This window comes from Cuculus canorus, chromosome 4 (assembly GCF_017976375.1).
Source record: "Cuculus canorus isolate bCucCan1 chromosome 4, bCucCan1.pri, whole genome shotgun sequence".
In the NCBI taxonomy this organism is placed as follows: Eukaryota; Metazoa; Chordata; class Aves; order Cuculiformes; family Cuculidae; genus Cuculus; species Cuculus canorus.
The window spans coordinates 66,154,487-66,175,506 of record NC_071404.1 but is presented as its reverse complement, the minus strand read 5'-3'; the positions used below and the strand labels follow the sequence as shown (position 1 = coordinate 66,175,506).

Sequence of the window (21,020 nt, the reverse complement as noted above, 5' to 3'; positions counted from 1 at the left end):
TTCAATGGGAGGTGTCCCTGCCTATGGCAGGGGGATTGGAAATGGATGATCTTTAAGGTCCCTTCTAACCCAAACCATTTGATATGATAAAGATGCCAGGACAAGATGCACTAGGGAGCTATATTAACAACAGTAACTCACAAAAGAAAAGACCAATGATAGTTGAACTTGTAAGCAAAGGTATTGCCCAAGTGTCTAACTGAACATCCTTGAGGATTCATTTATCTGAAAAGACTTGTGTTTCTTCCTTTACATATGCCAAGGATAAAGCCTCCAGTAAAGGGCAAGGAAGTGATGTACTGCTGATCAATTTCACAGAAGGATTCCTGGAAAAAACCCAACACCCAATGGAGGACAACAGAAGGGTGTGAGCCCTCTAGTACTTTCTATGTGTAGTGCTCAAACAAGGCAGAACGTGCCCTTTAAACAAAGTAGGCAGAGTATTATTGAGCTGTATGTTGTACTATGGTTTTTTGTCCCTTACCTTGATATGCTAAACGCTAGCTTGATTCACAATTGATCCTGATTACACAGATGCCTGTCAAAAGTTGAAGACTGCTAGTGAGTCTCTCCAAAGAGATTAAAGAAGAGCAAAGCACTAGTCCCTCCAGTATGCCAGAGGACATCTTTTAGCAAAAGAAAAAACACGTTCTTTGACAGGTCTGAAATGAAATCAGACCAAAATGTATTTCAAAATTAAGGCAAATAAAAGCAAGACGCATTTTTAATCAAAGGAGAAAATAGATTTCTGCAATCCAGACAATCACTTTTAGCCCTGTAATGATTAAATTTCCTAGCCAGGAAATACATGATAAATGCTAAGTGATCTGTATATAAGCCACAGTTCTAATACAAGTAAGACTTATCTGCAAAGGTAATAATTCTGGATTAATACCTAAATTAGAGATCCAAGCAAGAGATAATGCATGATTACTCAGGGATTTTCCCATTCTGACAAATCAAAATTACTTCAACAGCACGGGATCTGCATGAGACAGCAAAGTATAACCCCCTCCATAAGGAATTAATATATTTATTTGTAAGTTTTCACACAAATGACAGAGTCCAGGAATATTAAAAGCTCACAGACCAACAGCTGTGTCAGAGGACAAGTTTCAAGGAACTCGCTTCTCATCACCTTTTTGGATTTGCTTACTAACATATTCTGAAGAAGTAACCTCCATTCTTTAACTTCACCAAAATGTGTGTTCCAATCAGAACTCTGTTGGTGCAGACAAATAGCCTTTAAAAAAGTACAGACTAACAAATGCCATATTGACTGTAACTGTGTGATACACTTAGATGTCATTTCAAAGTGACCTTTTTAAAGCAGCATATTCATTTATATTTCGAGTTTCTTCAAAATCAACACTGAACTCATCTCAAACATACTGGCTGGTACTTATTACTCTAAATTAACTCACACATTTACAAAAGGTCTGCAGCTTGGAGTTTGAGACAGATCTAAAAAAGGGAGACATTAATGATTTCTACAGAGCTGTAAAGCCCAGAAAAACAGAAATCCTTATAGCATGAAGACACTGTCATTTCCAGCAGGAGTTTCTTCAAAGGTGAAAAACTGCTGTTTACACATTACAACACCATATTGCAAACTGCCTCGATTTTGATGCGTTGACATATGTAAAGACATAGCTGACTCCATCCAAGAAAAATAATTTTAAATAATTTCAAATCCTTCTTACAAGCAAATATTAGTTAAGGATTTAAAGTTGGGGGGGGGGGGGGGGCGAGGCGACCCTTAGTTTGTCTCTGTATATAGACTCTCTGGCCAATTTGAGATTTAAATCCAGAACAACCTGGGTACTGCTGCTCTTCATCTCAATGGGAGCACATTCAGATCTCAAAGTCAAAAACAGTGCAAACCCATTTTAGTTTTTAAAGCAGTTCATTTACAATCCTACCGCAAACAGTGCTCAGCTTCTTAGGTGTGAAGTATCCTGGTCTTCAAAGAATATTAAAACCTAATTCTTCTTAACTCATCATGATGAATTTCTGAACTCATTCAGTCCCTCAGAAATCAATCCTAAATGCAACAGGATTTCAGATTGAAGTGTCAGCTTTAACTTGTTTTGATCAATTGAACCATATTACACAATATAGCCAGGCATTTTATTAATTTAGTGCAATTTATTTGACTTCAATTTCATATTCCACATAACAGAAAAAAAACACAATAAAAATATGGTTCATCACAATAACTACAGCGTCCATAACAGTAGTAGAAACTTCTACCCCCGCCTCCTGTGGATAACAAACATGTATGAAAAGCATTCTTATGCATTTTGTTTGTTTTCAATAAAGCTATTCCAAGCACCTCAGGTAGGTCTGCTTGCCATATGGGTCACATGGGATTTAGTGGTGCTGGCATGTAGGAGAATACCTTTTTCTTTTTTTCCAGGGCCTGCAGGGGAACCTCAATTTCAAGTAAAATCTCACCATTTGACATCCATTCCAGAACTTCCAAAAATAAGTACATCTATAACTAACGTGTTCAAAAGAGGAGGATTACTTCAGTCTTCTATTAATTAGATATTTTGCTTTTTATGGAACTTCTGTTTCCACATAAGAGGATAAAAAAATAGTCCAATGGGAAATATTTTATAATATGAAAGTATTACTCCAATTATTTCTATAGGCATATTTAGAGATGTATTTAATATCTTCCATTTGAAAGACAAATGCTGAGTTAACACACTGCAGTACCATTACACTGAAAAAATTCAAGAGCTATCATGCTTTTGGTGTTTTAGTTAATACATTATTGGCCTACCAAAACAGAATCGTTTCATTGATTTAGTCATTACCATTCTGCACAACAACAAGCATGAACTACATGACTACTATAATCTGCAAATAATTTGATTGGGTTTTGTCTCCCAAATGGCATATATTCTTTTGGAATTATAAATTATTTTTATCTTCAAAGAGAAAAACACACGAGGAAAGAGATGTGAGAAATTCTCTAGATAATACTTCAGGAAGTGTTTTACAGCTTGGGCTAAACATTAGAAAGAAACTGCAAACTGTAAAAAGTCAAGCATAAACTCACAAAAAGACTGAGACGTCCACAAGTGGGTTTTAAACAGAATACTCTAATCCTCCAACATTTGATACCTAGTTTTGGAAGTATTTAAAGTCTCCAGGTATTTAAGCTTCCATCTGGAAGAGGTCCCTACGTGCCTGTAGGCTGGCTTTGGGCAGGTCCCAGTTGCCACAGTCTTGACCACGCTGAGCAGCTCCGACCTTATCTCTGGGCCTGTCAGGATTTGCAGACCACACACCTATCTTGACAGTCTCAGGCTGGCAGGCAGTGGCAGGGCACAGCTGCTAGTCCACGCTCTGCAAAAACATCACTGCCAATTTCCTTCACAACAGACCCAGCGGGAAGGCTGGAGGAGAGATGGTGCCAGTGCCCCCTTTAATTCAATAGATCACTGGACCAGAAAGAGGTCAGGCACAGGGCAGATCCACAGGTTTATTATTCTGCCTACCTCTAACACAGCAGCTATAATCCACAAAAAGTTGCTAATTATCACACAAGAGAGCCATACAAGCAGACACTCCAGTCTTCCTCTTGAAATAGTCCCACCTTGACTTAAAATAAGGAAGACTTACTGGCAGCTGGTGTAGAAGAGATAAAAAGTAATTTGAAAGGTAATATCTATATTTTATACTCAATTGTCACTGAATTCAGGTCACTGTTCACAGTCACTCCAGAACTAAGGCTGACCCCATTAGAAACAGAGCATTAATCACTACACAGTCTTCCTCAGCTTATTCTGTCTCTGACACGAATTCTTTTATTTGTGGAGAAAGGGCAAAGAGTTTCAACCCAGGGTAAAATTTTCTATTTCAGTTTTCTTCCTGCCCAACACCACTGCTGCAAATACATATGCAGCAAACATTCTACTTTGAGCTTGCATTTTGCAAGCATCCCCACCAGCCTTTCCTGTGAGAATATCCAGAAAAAAAATAAACAAAACTTTGCATGCAAATGTATGCAAACAAAAACCATAAAAATGAGCACTAATAAGATAGTATACGAGGCCAAGAGCATTCACAAAAGTTTAATTCCACATTTGCTCAACTGTCTCCAGTCCTAAGTCATTCTTTGCTCAAAAAGCAAACAATGCAGGCTGCTGTTATAACCTTACATGAGGCACACTAAACATACCATAAAAGATTTAATAGCGGTGCAAAAGGGGAAATTCCCTAAAACTGCTTGAGTCCACGTAGACAGCAACAATTTTTAACAGTCTAATTTCAACATAGTTATGAGATCCTGAAGAATTTCTAGATCAAGGAAACACATACCTTACTCTCAACATTGGTATAGAATGTGGTGAGTTCATTGCAAACCAATCACTAACAGCAAGCTCCAAGCCTCAAAAACCCTACTGGAAAGTTACGTGACAAGTCCCTGCTACATATATCTCAATCAGCCTTGAGATTATTGAGTCCACCCCTCCTACGCAATCAGGGTCAGCTACAGCAGGCTGCCCAAGACTGCATTCAGTTGGGTTTCAACCATCTCCAAGGATGTAGACCTCATAGCCTCCCTAGGTATCTGTATCAGTTTTTGACCACCCTTAAGGTAAAAAAAGTAGAGGGTGGGAGGATGAGGGTTTTATGTGCACATGTTCTGACTGAATTTCATGTTTGTTTACTTCCAGTTCATAGTCCCTTGTTCTTTCACTGGGCATAACTGAGAAGAGCCTTGCTCCCTCACCTTCAATCTCTGCTACCAGGTATTTAGACACATGGCTAAGACTCCCCATGAGCCTTCCTTTCTCCAGGCGGAGCAGTCCAAGTTCTCTCAGCCTCTTCTCTATGAAGGACGGTTGAGTTCCTTAATAATCTCACGTCCCTTAATAAAAAATTTTACTTTTGGCATCCCAAATGATTCTGTCCAATAATTCCACAAAATGTAAGCTATTTCTTGTACCTGCCTAGAAGAAACTGCAGTATTATAAGGGTTACTGGATAGCAGCGGAGAAAACTCAGATTTCAGCCACTGAAGCATAAAACCAGGAAGACTAAAAATGGCTCTTGAGTAAATTTAGTGAAAGACAATTTTTTTAAGTATTAAAAAAGCTTTAAAATTTTAATGCTACCCGACATTTCAGTTTAAAATATATATATATATAAAAAAAAAGCCCTTCTACCAAGAGCAGCAGTGCATTTTTAAAGGATTTATGAAAATGTAGCATATTCTTAGTAATGAAGCTGTGGAATAGACCAACATCTATTGCTGAAAATATTCTGCAAATGCTGTATGTCTTCTAAGCCTCCCTGACAACAGCATGGCTAAAGAAGTTAAGAAAATAATAATAAAAAAAAAGATCAATTACTTCCTAGATAGCTAAAATGTCAGCTTCCTGGGAGGTAGCGAAAGGTTGGAAGAAAGTAGCAGTGCCAGGACTGTCATCCAAATCTCTGTTGTAGGCAAGTAAGTCTTATAGAGGTTTTTATAAGAACAAACAAATAATTCATCCTTATTTGGCTTGTTGCTTTCTTTGTATAAATGTCTGCAATAGAAATTACTCTCAATAAGGATCTAAATAGCTCTTTTCATTCAGACTAATTTCTTGGATCAATAGAAGAATCAGTCATGGACTCATTATGTACCAGCTAAGCACAAAGCCATCAGGTCATATAAGAGCTGTACCAGCGGACATGCTGGTCACGCAATGGGAGAGCGGGCTCCATGCCAATGGAAGATGCCGCCTACGAATACTCCTTCCACAGCAGAAAACTGCTTGCTTAGCCACTGTTCTTCCCTTCCCAAGTCAGCCACTGAATTCACAGATGTGTATTCCACTAGCTCCATTCCACCGCTCTGGCACCCTAAAGACTAAGGGTGTAATAAGCTACATACATGCGTACACAAAACCACACACAGCCCCAAACCAAATCTCACAGTGTAAGATTTAAGAGACTTATATGGGAGGCATATTAGGGAACCTGAAGATATTCATGTAAAAGAATGAGGTTCAAAAATTGAACTGTGGAGAGTACATAGGTTGGCAAGACAACCAGAAGAAAGTATCCATAGTAGGAGGTGTATTTTGGGGGGAAAGCAGAAAGAGAAAAATAATGAAGAAAACAGAGTGGCAGTGTGCGCTAAAAATAACTTCTCTCTAACATAATGATCTTTAATCCTACAGTCCTATGGAATAACTTAAAATACGCTGGCAACACAAGTTTTCATTTTCATCAGGATTATTTAAAAGTTCATGTCACATTCAACAAAACACCTAGCACTTCAGAAGCCAGGCATAAAGCTGGTAAAAAACACTAAAGGACAAATTAAGTTGTTAGGTTGTTTAAAAAAAAAAATCAAATCAAAACAAAAATATCTATCTAAGAAAAACTACTGAGGGCCCAATATTGAACAGAATTGCATTAAATCTCTACCTACATCTACATAATCTTACATAACTAACACTTTTCTTGAGTAACTTTCAGTAAGCCTTACATATCTGAAGTTATCATAAAGATTTCTGATTGCTTTCAGTATTTTTACCTCGGAAACTAAAATTTATTCACACAAAGCAGCACGAGCACCCTTGTCAGAAAGGAATGAGGGAGATGAACCCACACTAAGACTGAGCTGTTAGAATTAATCTAGCTCCAGTACCCTATCTCACTGGGGCACTGAACTAGCACTCGGTCTCACAGAAAACATTGGTTTTCAGCATAGGTACAACCTTATCCTTTGGAAATTTTGGATATCAGGAATTTTGCAAACATGAGACAACACTTACAAAGTCTACGAGAAAAATGTGAAGTAGACACAAAAGTACAGTTTTCAATATCAAGAACAAACTGATTTTACCAAGCAGCCTACCAATTTTATTTACATAATATTTGAAAAAGAAAGCTCCTTCCTAATCTTATCCTCCTTTTTTCACGGTCTTGTAAATGCCATTTGCCAACTCTGACAAGATTTCAGAATTTGCACATTTCTGACAGAATTTGATCTTATTATCTGCTGCATCACTTGAGAAATAAGATGATAAATCCCCGTCTCTCAGAATGGTTAAATCCAAAAAACCCTCTCAACTGTCAAACAGCTTTTCACATTCAGGTTATCTACAAGCTTCTCTCTAAACAGATTAGCCATAGCTATTCAAAATTTATCTCTAGATAAGCATTTATATGCAAACACATATGAAACTTTGTTCTACTAGATTTAAAAGTTTCCCTTAGTTGCAGCTCTGATATATCCACATTTGTATTTACACCACTGTCATTCACTTTCTCCTGTTAGTTCAAATACAATCTTCTTCCTAAAAGGAAAAGCTTCCAGAAACAAAAGATACTTATATTTCATATAACAGAACAGAAAAAAACCTGCCTCAAACCCAGTTGGCTCCTGGGTTTACCAATACTGAAAGCCTAAAACCTCCTCGTGCTACTTACTACGCACATCAGTACACCAGTGGGTTCTTCTATTCCATCATAGTGGAACATGCTCAAAACAGCAATGATTTAATCCCTCACACTGGTTCATCACACGCTCCGACCCACTTCAGAGCAAATAAACATCCCTGCATTTAATAAGCCCACTGTGGTGACTGACTGCTACATAGAAGGGTGTAAGGTAGAATTTTAATCTCTATAACCTACAAAGAAATTGAATTTACACAAGTCATAGCTGTTTAATGAATATCATTAAGTAGCAATGGATGCCGACAAGTTGAGAACATTTCTGTGAATTACTTCTTACTGACACAGAAACCAAGCCGATAACTCAGAGCTGACAAAAACGAGTAATGCTATACTAGATATAATGGGCTGTCAGCAATGGAACAGATTTTCATATAAATTAACTGCATAGACAGAATAGGTATCCATACAACTCTATATAGAGATGTACAGATATTCTACAAAGAAATTGTTATTGGTTTTGCATGGCAAAGTTTTGGTATCGGGGGCTGGGGCTATACAAGGTGGTTTCTCCTAGAAGCTTCCAAGTCTGACAGAGCAAATGCCAGGGAGCTCCAAGACAGACCGATCACTGGCCAAAGCTAAGCCCATCAGCAACAGCGTCTCTGGGATAATATGAGTCTATCATGTCTGGGATGATCTCATATATTTGAGAAGGGAGGGAAAAATCTGTGCAACTGCAGCCAAAGAAGAGGAGTGATGCGAGGGAAGCCACTCTGCAGACAAAATCGGTAAAGAAGGAGGGAGAGGAGGTGCTCCAGGCACCAGAGCAGAGATTCCCCAGCAGCCCATGGTGAAGACCATGGTGAGACAGACTGTCACCTTGCAGACCATGGTGGTCAATGGTGGAGCAGATATCCACAAATAACCCATGGAGTATCTCATACCAGAATACATGGATGACCCCAAAGAAGGCTGTAAACCTGTGGGTAGCCCACACTGGAGCAGATTTGCTGGCAGGACTTGTCACTGATGGACGACTCACAATGGAGAGGGGTTTGTTGAAGGACTGCAGCCCTTGCAAGGGACCCACACGGGAGCAGTTCACGAAAAACTGTAGCTCGCAGGAAGGACCTACACAGGAGAAGTTTGTGAGGGACTGTCTCCCGTGGGACCCACTGGAGGAGGGTAAGAGCATGAGAAGTTCTCCCCCTGAAGAAGAAGGAGCAGCAGAAACAGTATGTGGTGACCTGACCACAACACCCATTCCCCATACCTCTGTGCCGCAGGGAAGAGGGGAGGAGTTAGAGAATTCAGAAGAAAAATCAAGCTCAGGAGGAAGGGAATTTCAAGAGTCAGATTTTATTGTCTCGTTCCCTTACTCTGATCTCTGCTCATGACAACACCTGCTAAATGATTGTCCTGCCTTTATCTCAACCCACAAGCCTTTTGTCACATTTTCTCTCTTCTGTCCAGTTGAGGAGGGGAAGTGACAGAGCAGTTTGGTGGGCAGGTGGCATCCAGACAGGGTCAACCCACCACAAACATACATTTTATCTGCGAACTACATTACAGATTTTTTTTTTTTTTTTTTTCCCAGAGTCTCTCAACATGGGAGAGACAGGTGGAACACTAACTAAACATTCTCCAAGGTTTCATTACTGGGGATTTTTGAGTCCTTGCATATTCAACAAAACAATACATATTTGTATTGAAGATTTGTGATAGCATGCTGCTTCTCTAGCTGCAATGCAAATGAAGACAATCCCTACCCTAAAGAAATCGAAGGACAGATTTCTCAGATTTCAAATCTGTATCTGTAGGCACTACTTTAAATGTGGTCTAATTCTCTAGGACCCACCGTAACTGGAAAAAAAAATGAACAAGGATATTAGTTTTTTAAAGGACTCTGGTTTTGAACTGTTTTGGTATCCCTCCCCATTTTCTGGATTTGTTTTTTTCAATCTTTTTCCCCTGTATACGTAACATTCTTAAAAGATAGTTTAATATAGTGAACATCATAGATTTGCAAACCACAGTGGTATTATACATTATGCATAAAGTGAGGATGAATATAGTGAATGAAATTGGAAAGACAAATGTCTGGCTGACACTGTCATATGGAATGGGACAACCCCCTGCAAGGAGAAGGCTGAATATGCTCATATCAAAGAGTCACACAAGAGTAAAAGAAGGCAAGATTTTTTAAAGGGAAAGCACACCAATACTTTCCTTCTGTATTTTTATTTGCTTCAGTAGTGGCATTATGACTACTTTATGACAACAAAATGGCCTAAAATTACCAAGTCATGATGATAATATGCAGTGATTGAAAAAGACAGTTCCTTTTCTCTGACAGGGCACACAGCATGCTAAATTTGGAAGGGATGATTTACTTTCAAAGAGGTGCACAATGAAGAAGCAGAGCTTCAGAAAGCCATCTACAAAAAAAATCAGTTATTCTCCCTTTGGCAAAGGCTATGACAGAATCCCAAAAGCATTCTCAAAAGCTAATGAAGTACAGTGGGCGGAGAGGTGGATAAAGAAGGATGTGGAGTCTTGGCAAATCCATCCTCAAATCACTTTTCAGCAGTGTTCACATAATGTCTGCATATAATAAAGAAAGTTTACTATGAGCACCACAATGCAGAAGCACAGTCAGGAGAGTTTATTCTCCTCAGGGGTCATTAATTCAATATCATTCAACTCTAGGTGATCTCATTAATCAATCCTCTCAATATGCATTATCCTGATCCATCATCAAACACTGCCAAAAGAGATGACAGTATGACATGGAAGGTGACAGGCATTCACTACCTTTTAACATTTTTGGAAGATATTTTCACCGCACTGAAACCAATTGAAAGCTGGCTCGAGCTCATCTGCATAAGGTAGAGGATAAAGGAAACTCCTCTAGGTGTAAGTTCAAAAACATAACAAGTTCCAAGAGAAAACCACTCAAAACATGCCACAACAGTCTATTAGATGGGGCTTAAAATTGGTACTTCTTTGTTTCTGTCAACAAACGTTCATCCTTGCAACACTGAATTGCTGCTAAAATGCATTTATAGCCTCTTATGCTGCAATGGAAAAGTATCAGGCAGAAGCCAAATAAGTAGTTCCCAGGGGAAAAAAAGAATTCTTTGCAATACCTTTCTTACTCCATAATTTCTTCTGTCCAATTTAACTTGTCCTTTACCTAGTTTTTGCTGTTGTTGCTTATATCACTTAATATATATGTGTGTAGTATTACACACTAGTAAAACCATGAAAATAACCTAACTAGCAAGTTTAGTAGTAGATGAAATTTGTGTGGGACCAGAACAAATGTATGCAAAATTCAGCAAACAGTTTAAACAAAAAAGGGTGAAATGTAAAAATGAAATAAGCACAAAACCCAACCTTCACTTTTATATTTTTGCTAGCGTTGTTCCTAACATGGCCAACATGAACTTTTTCTGAATCATATAATTGGAAAATACTTGTGAGATCATCAATTCTAACCGTACTTGTCCCCTACTAAATCATATCCCTAAGTACTTCATCTATGCAGCCTTTTAAACTCCTCCAAGGATGGTGACTCAACCTCCTCCCCAGGCAGCCTGTTCTACTGCCTGATGGCCCTTTCTGTGAAGAAATTATTACTAATGTCCAATCTAAACTTCATGCACCTTAAGGCCATTCCCTCTTGTCCTATCACCTATCACTTGGGAGAAAAGAACACCACCCACCTCTCTACAACCTCCTCAGCCTCCTCTTCTCCAGGCTAAACAACCCCAGTTCCCCCAGTCGCTCCTCTTAAGACTTGTTCTCCAGCCCCTTCACCAACTTCATTGCCGTTTTCTGGACCTCACTGTCTTTCTTGTAGTGAGGGGCCCAAAACTGAACACAGTATTTGAGGTGCAGCCTCACCAGTGCTGAGCATAAGTGCAGAATCACTTTCCTGGTCCTGCTGGCACCACCATTCCTGATAAAAGCCAAGATGCTATGGGTTTTCTTGGAATGATGAACATCCTTCAGCATAAAGCAAAACTTTTGGTCTTATTCACAGAGAAAGGACCACTTTTCTTTTAAAAGTTACTAAAAAATGTTATGATTTTTTTTTTTAAATTTGGCTAACACAAAGTATCAGTTATCCACCAACTCATAACATGATGAACCAGAAGATTAACCAAGTTAGATAAGAAAATTCATCTAGATCGGGGCACTGACTCCAAGTTTGTGATGTGGATTAAAATAGTATTCTGCTTAACACTCTCCTAGGAACAGCTGCTGCTGAAAAAGCTCCAGATTATGTTTCAGGATTGGAAAAATCATTTAGTCATGGTCTTTGAGCAGCGTCAATGTACGATTTAGGTTCAGAATGCAGAGTTAAATCTGCTTCAAGACCTTTTCCAAGGGATGCTATCAAAGTATTACTCTGGGAAAAATAAGACAGTGAAGAAAAGACTCGTGCATTTAGAGGTAGACAGTTCTTTCTATGAACCCACTATTTTGGTAAAATGGAAAAAATAAAAGTTAATTTTTTTGGCATTTAGTTTTGCAACAACTTAATGAAGTTTTCTATGAATTGTGTTCTATTTAATGAGATTCTGTAAAAGGATATAACTGAGATTTACTTTATTCTATACCTTGTAAAGCACCCAGAGGTTATTAGTATCTTAGACATTAGGACTGTCATCAAAGCTCACTGCCCTAACATACCCCCCAAGAAACCAAAGGCTTTTGGAGATGCTACACAAGTGCTTTCATTAAAATGAAAACCTGAAAAACCTCTAGCATCCACAGAGACATTCCTTTCTATCTAGATTATTGTACTAAACCCGCAACTTCAGTATCTTTTGCTCTCATCCCAACTCTAACCAATTCGACAAAGTCAAAACCACTGAAATGCATCAAAATTAATTCTACTCCTCATTGAGGGGGTAAAAAACTTCCCTTTTAGACTTTTTTCTCAAAAGTATTTCTAAGTATAAACATCACCTTCATTACCTAATTAACGTTTGAGCAATTTGCCAACTGTGCCTCCTGACCTGCTCCCTCATGTTTCTGATGACTGAATTTTCTTGTGCTACTTTGTCAGTTCACCATCAAGTAAATGCAAACAACTTTAGAGGTACCAACTCTTAGAAACTTCACAATACTGTTCACCAATATGCATACTATCAATTTCCCATAACTATTACACAAAACTTCGCTTAAGTTCATGTATCACAAGATGACTACATCAAAAGCAATGTGAAGTCAAGAACTTACACCAGTTTTAGTTAGAGCTGGGACATTTTAAAGAAACAACCAAGAACAGTAACACCAAAATAAAATTCTGTAATAGAACTAACCCTGTGCACGCCAAAGTCACAGGAAAGAATCTTCGCAGTCTCACTGTTTGTTAGATTGTTTTGTTATTTAGGCCCAGGATCTGTTTTCATTTTTTTTACTCTGTTCCTGCTTTCTAGTCAGGACTCTGCAGAGACTGACACTTGCTACCTCCTAGTGCTTCATGAAAGAGCATGCACAATGGAAAGACTGGAAAAGCCAACCAAAAAGACAAAATTTGGAAAGGAAAACTTGCAAACAGTTACAAGGTTCAAAACCCAGCCATATTTCCAAAGAGTCCTCAGGAAAATTTAAAAAAAAAAAAAGAAAATAATAAAAAAAAAAAACTTAGTCTAAAGGAAGCTCTGACTCCAAATAAGGAATGTTAGAAGATCCCAGAAATGCTGAGAATATTGCCGTGGGAAGCTGTAATTCAGAAGAGTTTTATCATTTGCTATAACCTAAAAAAAAAAAAAAAAATTACTGAACTCTAAAATGAAACGAAAGTGAGGCAATATTTTGGACATTTTATAGCAAGAATACTTTCCAAAGTGTTATGGACACAGAAAGCAAAAAAATAGCTACCACAACAGAACACAAGCATCTAGCAAACCTTTGTACCAACATGATTTCAAAATTCATTTATCAGACCTTTCAAACGTCAAAGAGCAGAATTTAGATATACTGTCCGTAAAGTAAACTCGCGTACTAGGCAGCACCCAAATATTATTAAAAAGCTATATTCTCTTTAAGTTACTGGACAGTTCCATTTCTGAATGTTATTTATTGACCAACTAGTGACGGGCGAGAGTTGCAAAGTACAACTATGCAATAACTGACAGTGACTTTTAACATAGTTAAAAACAGGTATATATTAAGTGATATAAGCAAAAGTCTATTTGCATACATAGATAGATGTGCTACTTAACTAATAAAATATTGTTTGTATAATGCATATTAACAGATTTATAGATATAAGCCATTCATTCTGGGCTAGAGTCCAGTTTTATAGGTTACTGACTGTTATATTTTCTTTCCAAATTTGAAATGCTAAAGATGAGTCTAATCAAGTTGAGATGTCTCTACAGAGCCCTACGGTTTGGTTACCTAAGCCAGCCACACAGAGCAGCAGCGTGCTTCCTTGCAGCACATCTCTCTCATCCCTGCTTACCATGCTTTGGTTTGCCTCACAGAAAGGTCTTGGAAGTCCTTGATTAGCTAAAGCTAATGCCAAGCCTTTAATTTGACATAAACAAAGCCTTCCAAAGGTGAGATCAGCCAACCAGTGCCCTTGGCCGGCCAGCAGCCAAGGGGCAGCTATCTGGCTCAGCTGGCACAGCAAGGTAGCACGTGTTTCCAAGACACGTGGACTGAGAGTGATAGCTCCTTCCAGCCCTATCAATAACCAGGTGAACAGCACAAAGGCATCTTCATGGCTGCCCTTTTGAGAGGCATTTTAACTGGTCGGTTGGGCTAAATCTGTTGTATGCGTGTACTTTTTCTACACGTGAGTAGCACAGTGGTGATCAGTGGAGTGGCTGGAGCTAGGAGGTGGCTGGCATGTGTATGTTGATATTCCAATGGGTAACTGTTAAGATAAAATTAAAGTCTTCCATGGACCACTTGGTCACTGAAGGTGGATTCCCCTAATGCAAATGTGTTATGCGTAAATATTTAGTATTATTTTTGGATCAAGACACGAAGAACCAGCTTTACGTAGTTGTCTATGCTGCTAAATATCCCTGACTTATGACAATGGTTAAGAACACCACTCAGAAACAAGAGGTTTATACTCTCACTCTTGCTAGCTGTATAAGATCACTCATAGAGCTGCAATGACTCAATCAGTAACTCTGCAGAACAAACCACAGAACACAGGTTCTTAGTAGAAACAACAAAATGCAAACCACAAATACTGACACCATGAGCGAAGAGAGCTCCGTTCAGCATGAGCCCAAATGAGTTTGAACATCAGTTTCACACTTCTGCCTGCTGGGGCCTATTTATCACTGAAAGCAATCTATCCTAAAGTATGTTTCATCGAATTTGCAGTCACCACCTGTAACACCTTCTTCCCTCTCCTATGTCACAGCAGGGTCATTCTGGGAGTTTGATATCGCTGGAGTGGCAGTTACTAGCCACGTCCAAATACTACAGCCGCATCACCTATAAAATGCATATAGAAAGGCACAGAAGAAGTTAATATCACTCTTGAATATTAGAGCATAGTAATTCCCCAACGGAGAATTAGGTCTTTTTTCCATGTCAGCATTCAACAATTTCAGCAGAAATAATCCCTACAGAAAAAAAAATAAAACCTACTTGACCAAGTTTTTATAATGCTATAACTGTCTCGTTGGCAGAAGGCATACAGGTAAAGCCACCCAGATACAGTTAAGGGAATCTAAAAACGATTGCATCAGACAGAACAGCATCTGCCTTGCAGGGCACAATTTTAGGGTGTAAGCTTTTAAATCAGCATAGTTTCAGCAATGCACAAGCCATGCATAGCCCAGTTCAAAGGACAGGGCTGATAAACACGATACCACGATGGAATGAGTAAGGCAGGAACCTGCAGGCATGTCACTGATGCTGTGTTGGGGGGGTTCTGAAGGAAAGTTGTTTGTACATAATCTAAATTGTCCAAATAGTCAAGTTTGATTGATTTTTACAGAATACTCTGTTCATAAATGTCTTTTTCCCCTCTCCCTCACGTATATGCACACACTTGTGCAGCAGATGTTTTGAAGTCTATCAGAGTAAATTTAACAGACATTGAACGGCACTGAAGAGAAGTTTCTCAGTGTAGAGCTACAGAACGAAATGCATATTGTAAAGTATATCAATGAAAAACATAACAAATGGGACAAGTTTTAGTCATTTCAGAATGTATGCAGCACACATCATCAGATATTTCAAAAGATGTATTATTTGCAGCTGTGTTATTTTACCACATACAGGAACTGGGAATAATCATAGGAACATTTAGGTTGGAAAACCCTGAAGATCACCAAGTACAACCATTAATCAATGAAATCTAGCCCAGTATTCCAATTTCTGATACGGAATTACTATATTTAGTGCTTCTACAGCAAATAATTGTTTCATTTCCTATTTCAAAAGCTTCAAACTTTTTGCACTGAAAAAGCAATGAGAAAGTTGACAATTTTCATTTGTAAACGGCACACTTTGGGCAGCTAATATTGTGGACTTTTTTCTTGTATTACAAACATATGATCATTCAATTAACTTGCTTGACTCACTGAGCAGTCTTAATCATGCTGTATATCTCTGAGTAGAAAGGAAGGATTGAGCTGACAGAACGTCACCTAAAACAAAGTTCTCTCTATATAAAGTAATATATACTATATATACACACACTATACTAAGATAGTTCTCATACACTAATTACTTATACTAAGTACAAAAAGAGAAAATCACGTAAACATTTATATTGACTCTCCTCTACTAAATTATAATCCGTGCTTTTAAGTAAAAGTTTATTCTAAAGGGACAGTAATTTTAGCTGACTGAAATATCTTTTTAAGAACTCCATCTTACATGTCTTGTCTCAAATCAGTAGTATTTCATAAACAACATCCACAAAGCTATTGGGCAAATTTTCAGCTTGGCAGAGCAGCACAGCATTAGAAAATACAATAGATCTTCAGATTCTTAGTTGGTTGAAATATTAAGTCAGGATTTCAGAGACATGGACAGGCATTTCTCCTGCCTATAGGAACCAAGGCTGTTATATTTCTTTTAAACAGGCAATATGTTATATAATATAACACTATATAAACTCTTCATACACAACAGGCCATTACAACTCCAAGAAGTCAAAATTGTGTCTTACCGAGACTGAACTCCAGCTTCGGCTCATTCGAAATTCTCTGAATACCTTTTAAGGTTGAGAAAAAAGACTATTAGAAATAATTCAATGTCTAGCTTCTTAACACACAGTAAAAGTTGCACATGCCTAATCTAACTACGTGCCATTGCCACCAGAGTAACATCTTATGTTACAAACACATAGTAAAAAGAGACCTTTGCAAGAAGTATTTACCTGGAAAAAAGCTACTTTTGAAGAAGATATCTTTCTTTTCTATAGAAGTTTTCTGTTGCTTGGACAGGAAACTAAGGAAAAAAATACCAACACAGCCTTCCACAGGTGGGTACTTGGGCTACTTGTAAGATTTTTTTATCTCAACAACTAACTATGTATCTGTTGGAAAAATATTAAATCTAACAATTGATTTTCAAGTAGGTATTGCATCACATTAAAAATGGAAACAAAAACATGTTCTGTGAAAGTTCGTAAGTCAGGTTAATATAGTAAAAAAAATCCGTATATTACTGACCTAGATATAAATGGTAAAGTAACCAAATCAACCTCTTTCTGTTGGGAAATAGCACATTAATTCCTTTTTTCATATACCAAAATCAATAAGAACATTTTCATTCCCTCTTTCATGGAGTTATGTTCTAGTGCGTATTTTATTGCAAAGGGCAATATTTTCTTATTGCACTAGGATAAAGAAGTGAACCACAAAACTGCAACAGGAGAAACAAAGGAAGGATACATAATACCGAGTTGTTTACCCTCTGCAGGAAGTAATTGGATCTCTAATTTCTGTAAGGTTTACTTATACTGTAAGCTCTATTGTTGACATCTATGTAGTGTCTCCAGCAAGCATTAAGTATTTGTCAGTATTGAATAAATTGGTCAGATAGAAAGGATCATGTTGGTACATGAACTGGAATGTAAGACTTCTAATAAAAACTAAAAAAAGAACCAAAATAACAAAAACAAACAACTACCACCAAACAAAAAAATGCTGAACAAACAAAAACACTCCCAAAAACCAACACAAAATATCTGAACTTATAACTGTTCTTGTTCCAGGAAAACTTGATGTTCCTGAATAGGCCTAGATTCACAGTGTTCTCATTTACTAAAGCTAATCATTCAAGCTTGTGCAAGAAAAATGACAGGTCTTGCTTAGTAAGAAATAAGATTATATATAATATTATATATAAAAATGGAGCTATAACAAATTTCAGTGTTGAATTCTCCTATAAGCAGAGTCAGCAAATTGGCCTGGAACACCTTTATGAGTATGTCAAATACAGACTTAATCAAGTAACTGGGCAACTGAAACACAGTGCCCAGATTCCATTGCGAAAATGACTCTGCATACAGCTACGTGCCTTTATAGCACAAAGAACAAATCTATGACACTAATTTAAGTATCACTAAAGCTTTATCATTTATCAAAGTTATCAGACCATATTTTAAACTGCAGCTTGCGTTCATATAGGGCACAAAAGAGAAGAATATTTCTAACTGAACAATTTTTAAGTCTCATGAAGAAAGCAGATTAGAAAGAAAAACTGAGAAACACAGCAACCACACTTTTGTTCCCCTGAAGATTATCTGCATAAATCAAAACATATCAGGTAGTGATATTTAAAGATAATTTTCATCAGTTTTCTTCCTCTACAACTGCACTTTGCCAAGCAAGAAATTAAAGAGCGTTACAGACCCGTTTGTGGTACAATCTATTCTGCTACAGTGTAGACCATTTTTATTGTACTACTCAATAACATGAGCATATACACTTACTTGTAAACTGTGGCTCTCCTAGACTGTCTACTTGGGATGAAGGGAGAAACTGCCGTGCTTCATCTGATGATCTCTCCTCTTTGATTTCCATGATCAGCCTTCGGAGCTGCTGAATTTTATTCTGCAAATGTTCCGAGTTAGCTTCTCCCAGTGCCACAGCCCAAGATTCACAATCTGGCTTTGATGCAGCTTCAAGGTAAAGATCCGGTTCTCCACTCTGAAACTCTGTACTCAGAAAATATAAACACAGTCTTTAGGAGCTCTGACTCGATATGGAGATGATGAAAATATTGATGTCCCACACAACTAAAACTACTACAAACAAATTTCTTTTTGTGGTCATAGAACCATCTACCTCTTGAATCAAACCTCAGTTCTTTCATACTCAGTGCAGTACTAAGTCTGTGCATAGAGTGGTTCCAAAAGTGTTTAACATATTGCTAAACTAGGTGGCAGAATCAAATCAAAATGAGAAATTCTATTTTAGCACAGATTCTGCAGCCTAGCAGGTAGCTATCAGAGCTGCTAACTTGAACAAGAATTTGATTTAGCTGGGGCACCAGACATGGTTCTGACTAATAGTGGGATTCACCAGAATAAGTGTGTCCATCATTTCTTCTATTAGAGCTTTTCTTTCTGCTCATTTATGCCTCTCATTCATCTTTGCCAGAATGCTGCTCACCAACACATGCAGATAATTTAGCATGACATAGCTCCTCTGTGAAGATCCAACAGGTTGTCTGTGGGAGCTTCTGACCACATTACTATCCGTGTGTGTCCTTTGCTGTTCTGCCTGAAGTGTAATTGTTCAATGATCAAATTTTCTAAGAAAAAAAGGAGGGGAAAAAAAGCTGAAGCTCCCAAGGAACCCAGGTAAGCTGCAGGGGTCAGTCATTTGATTAAAATTAGCAAGAAAGGAAAGAAAAACACCTCTTAGGCATTTAAAATTCTGCAGTATGGATGGCTCCACAGAGTCATAAATTTAATGTGACATTTAGTGTGACACTTAGTGTGACACATCGAGAAGAACAAAATGGGAGAGAAAGAAAGAAAAATCAAAAAATCAATGCCTCTTTAAAAGAGGTTACCAACCAATTTAGAAACGTAAAACAAAACACCTGTGCTATTGTATTAATAAGGACTAAAGTATTTGGTTGGACATGAAAATCATTTTGACCTAAATAATCGATAGATCATATAACTGAATGAAACAGAACACTTACCTATTTTCACACTTGGTTCAAAAATCCAAATAACATGGAAAAGTTTTTTCAATATAATGTGAACTTAAATTCCTTTATGCTAACTTGATTATTTAACCTTGGGCACTTATCCACTTTTGTTATTCCAAACCTGATTGCACTTCATAAACTGAGCATCTGCTACCTAGAATTAACTCTGTTTTTAATGTTATGGGGGAACAAAAGATGCAAACCTCAAGTCAAAAGTCTCTTTAAACTATACTAGCACAAATCCCTGTAGAGGTGAGACAATTTTTTCAGTCTGGGGGTGGATCTAAGGAAATCCAACTGTGTGGCTGTAGCTGCTGCTAAGAATGCTGGATAAGATTTCACATACCAGTTGGACTATAAAATTCATGAGAAAAGACTAGGAAGAAGAGCAGAAAGAGACGGAATACCTTTGTGGCTTCATAGGCAATTTAAGAAGAGTTAATAAGGTCTCAAACTCTTGCCTCTAGCCCTGGCTCAGTCAGAAACCAAGGTATTCAGTTCTTGAGACAAGAATATTCAAAATCTGAGGTTGCTGCATATGTTCATCAGGTGCATGTTTACACACAGAACACATACTTTTCTTGAGTGACCGAATCTGAAGACAGTGAGCTTTACTGTTTTTCAAAGATGACTCTAGAGACACAGAAGTTTCAGCTGTAATCTCTCATGTAATCAGCTACCGCGCCTGAGCCATGAGGGCAGAAGCCTTCAAGAAGACTGTCGATTAGAAAAGCTTGTAATTTTTCTGCTCCTCCCTCAGATTTGCAACAACACAGTTGTCTACTCCCTTCTGTCACTGACCCCAACAATTCAAAAGTTTGGGTTTATTTCACAGCATTTTGGAACTACCAGTGGAGAAAAAGGAAAGGAAAAAAAAGAGACATGTAGTCAACGAACATCAAGACCAAAAATTAACCAAAAGTCATTCATATGAATATATATATACATACACATGTACAGGCATGCAAAACACCTGCTTTTCCTATTCAGCCTTTCAAAGCACAGGCAATTCTAATAGGAGCTGGTTGGATATTCAAGGTACCTGAGCTGAGGAAAGACTTCCAGACAAACAAGCCAACACTTAACAACAAACGCAATACATCAACGTATTGTTTTCTAAACTTTCCCTTCTTTATTTCTAAATGTAAATAGGAACAATGATGTTGCCTTGAAATATTCTACCACTGGCTAGATTAAAAACATCTGCTTTGGAAGGAAATCAGTGCTTTGCAATTGAGATTATGCTATTTCTGTTTACCTCTTAGCTGTGGAAATTAGACTGCTAAGCACAAAAGACATACTGAATCACCCTTAATATGCATGGAACCAGAAATGGATATGAAATGCAGTAGGAGTGGGCATAATTCACTGTATTCTGATCTAACAGGTGCCAGTTTTGAGATCTGGAAATTCACTCTAAACTATCACTTCAA

General features: G+C 37.9%; 1 protein-coding gene across 8 annotated transcripts in view; it reads right to left on the bottom strand.

The window, feature by feature from the left end:
• The window catches only part of INPP4B (inositol polyphosphate-4-phosphatase type II B), a 328,507-nt gene that overhangs the window by 187,128 nt on the left and 120,359 nt on the right, over positions 1–21,020 (bottom strand). For all 8 annotated transcript variants that reach the window (XM_054065533.1, XM_054065540.1, XM_054065532.1 and 5 more), the window contains 2 exons: positions 18,356–18,580; positions 16,586–16,630 (listed from right to left, as the gene is read on the bottom strand). In XM_054065533.1, the coding sequence (XP_053921508.1) occupies positions 16,586–16,630; positions 18,356–18,580 (270 nt within the window). The remainder of the gene's footprint in view (positions 1–16,585; positions 16,631–18,355; positions 18,581–21,020) is intronic.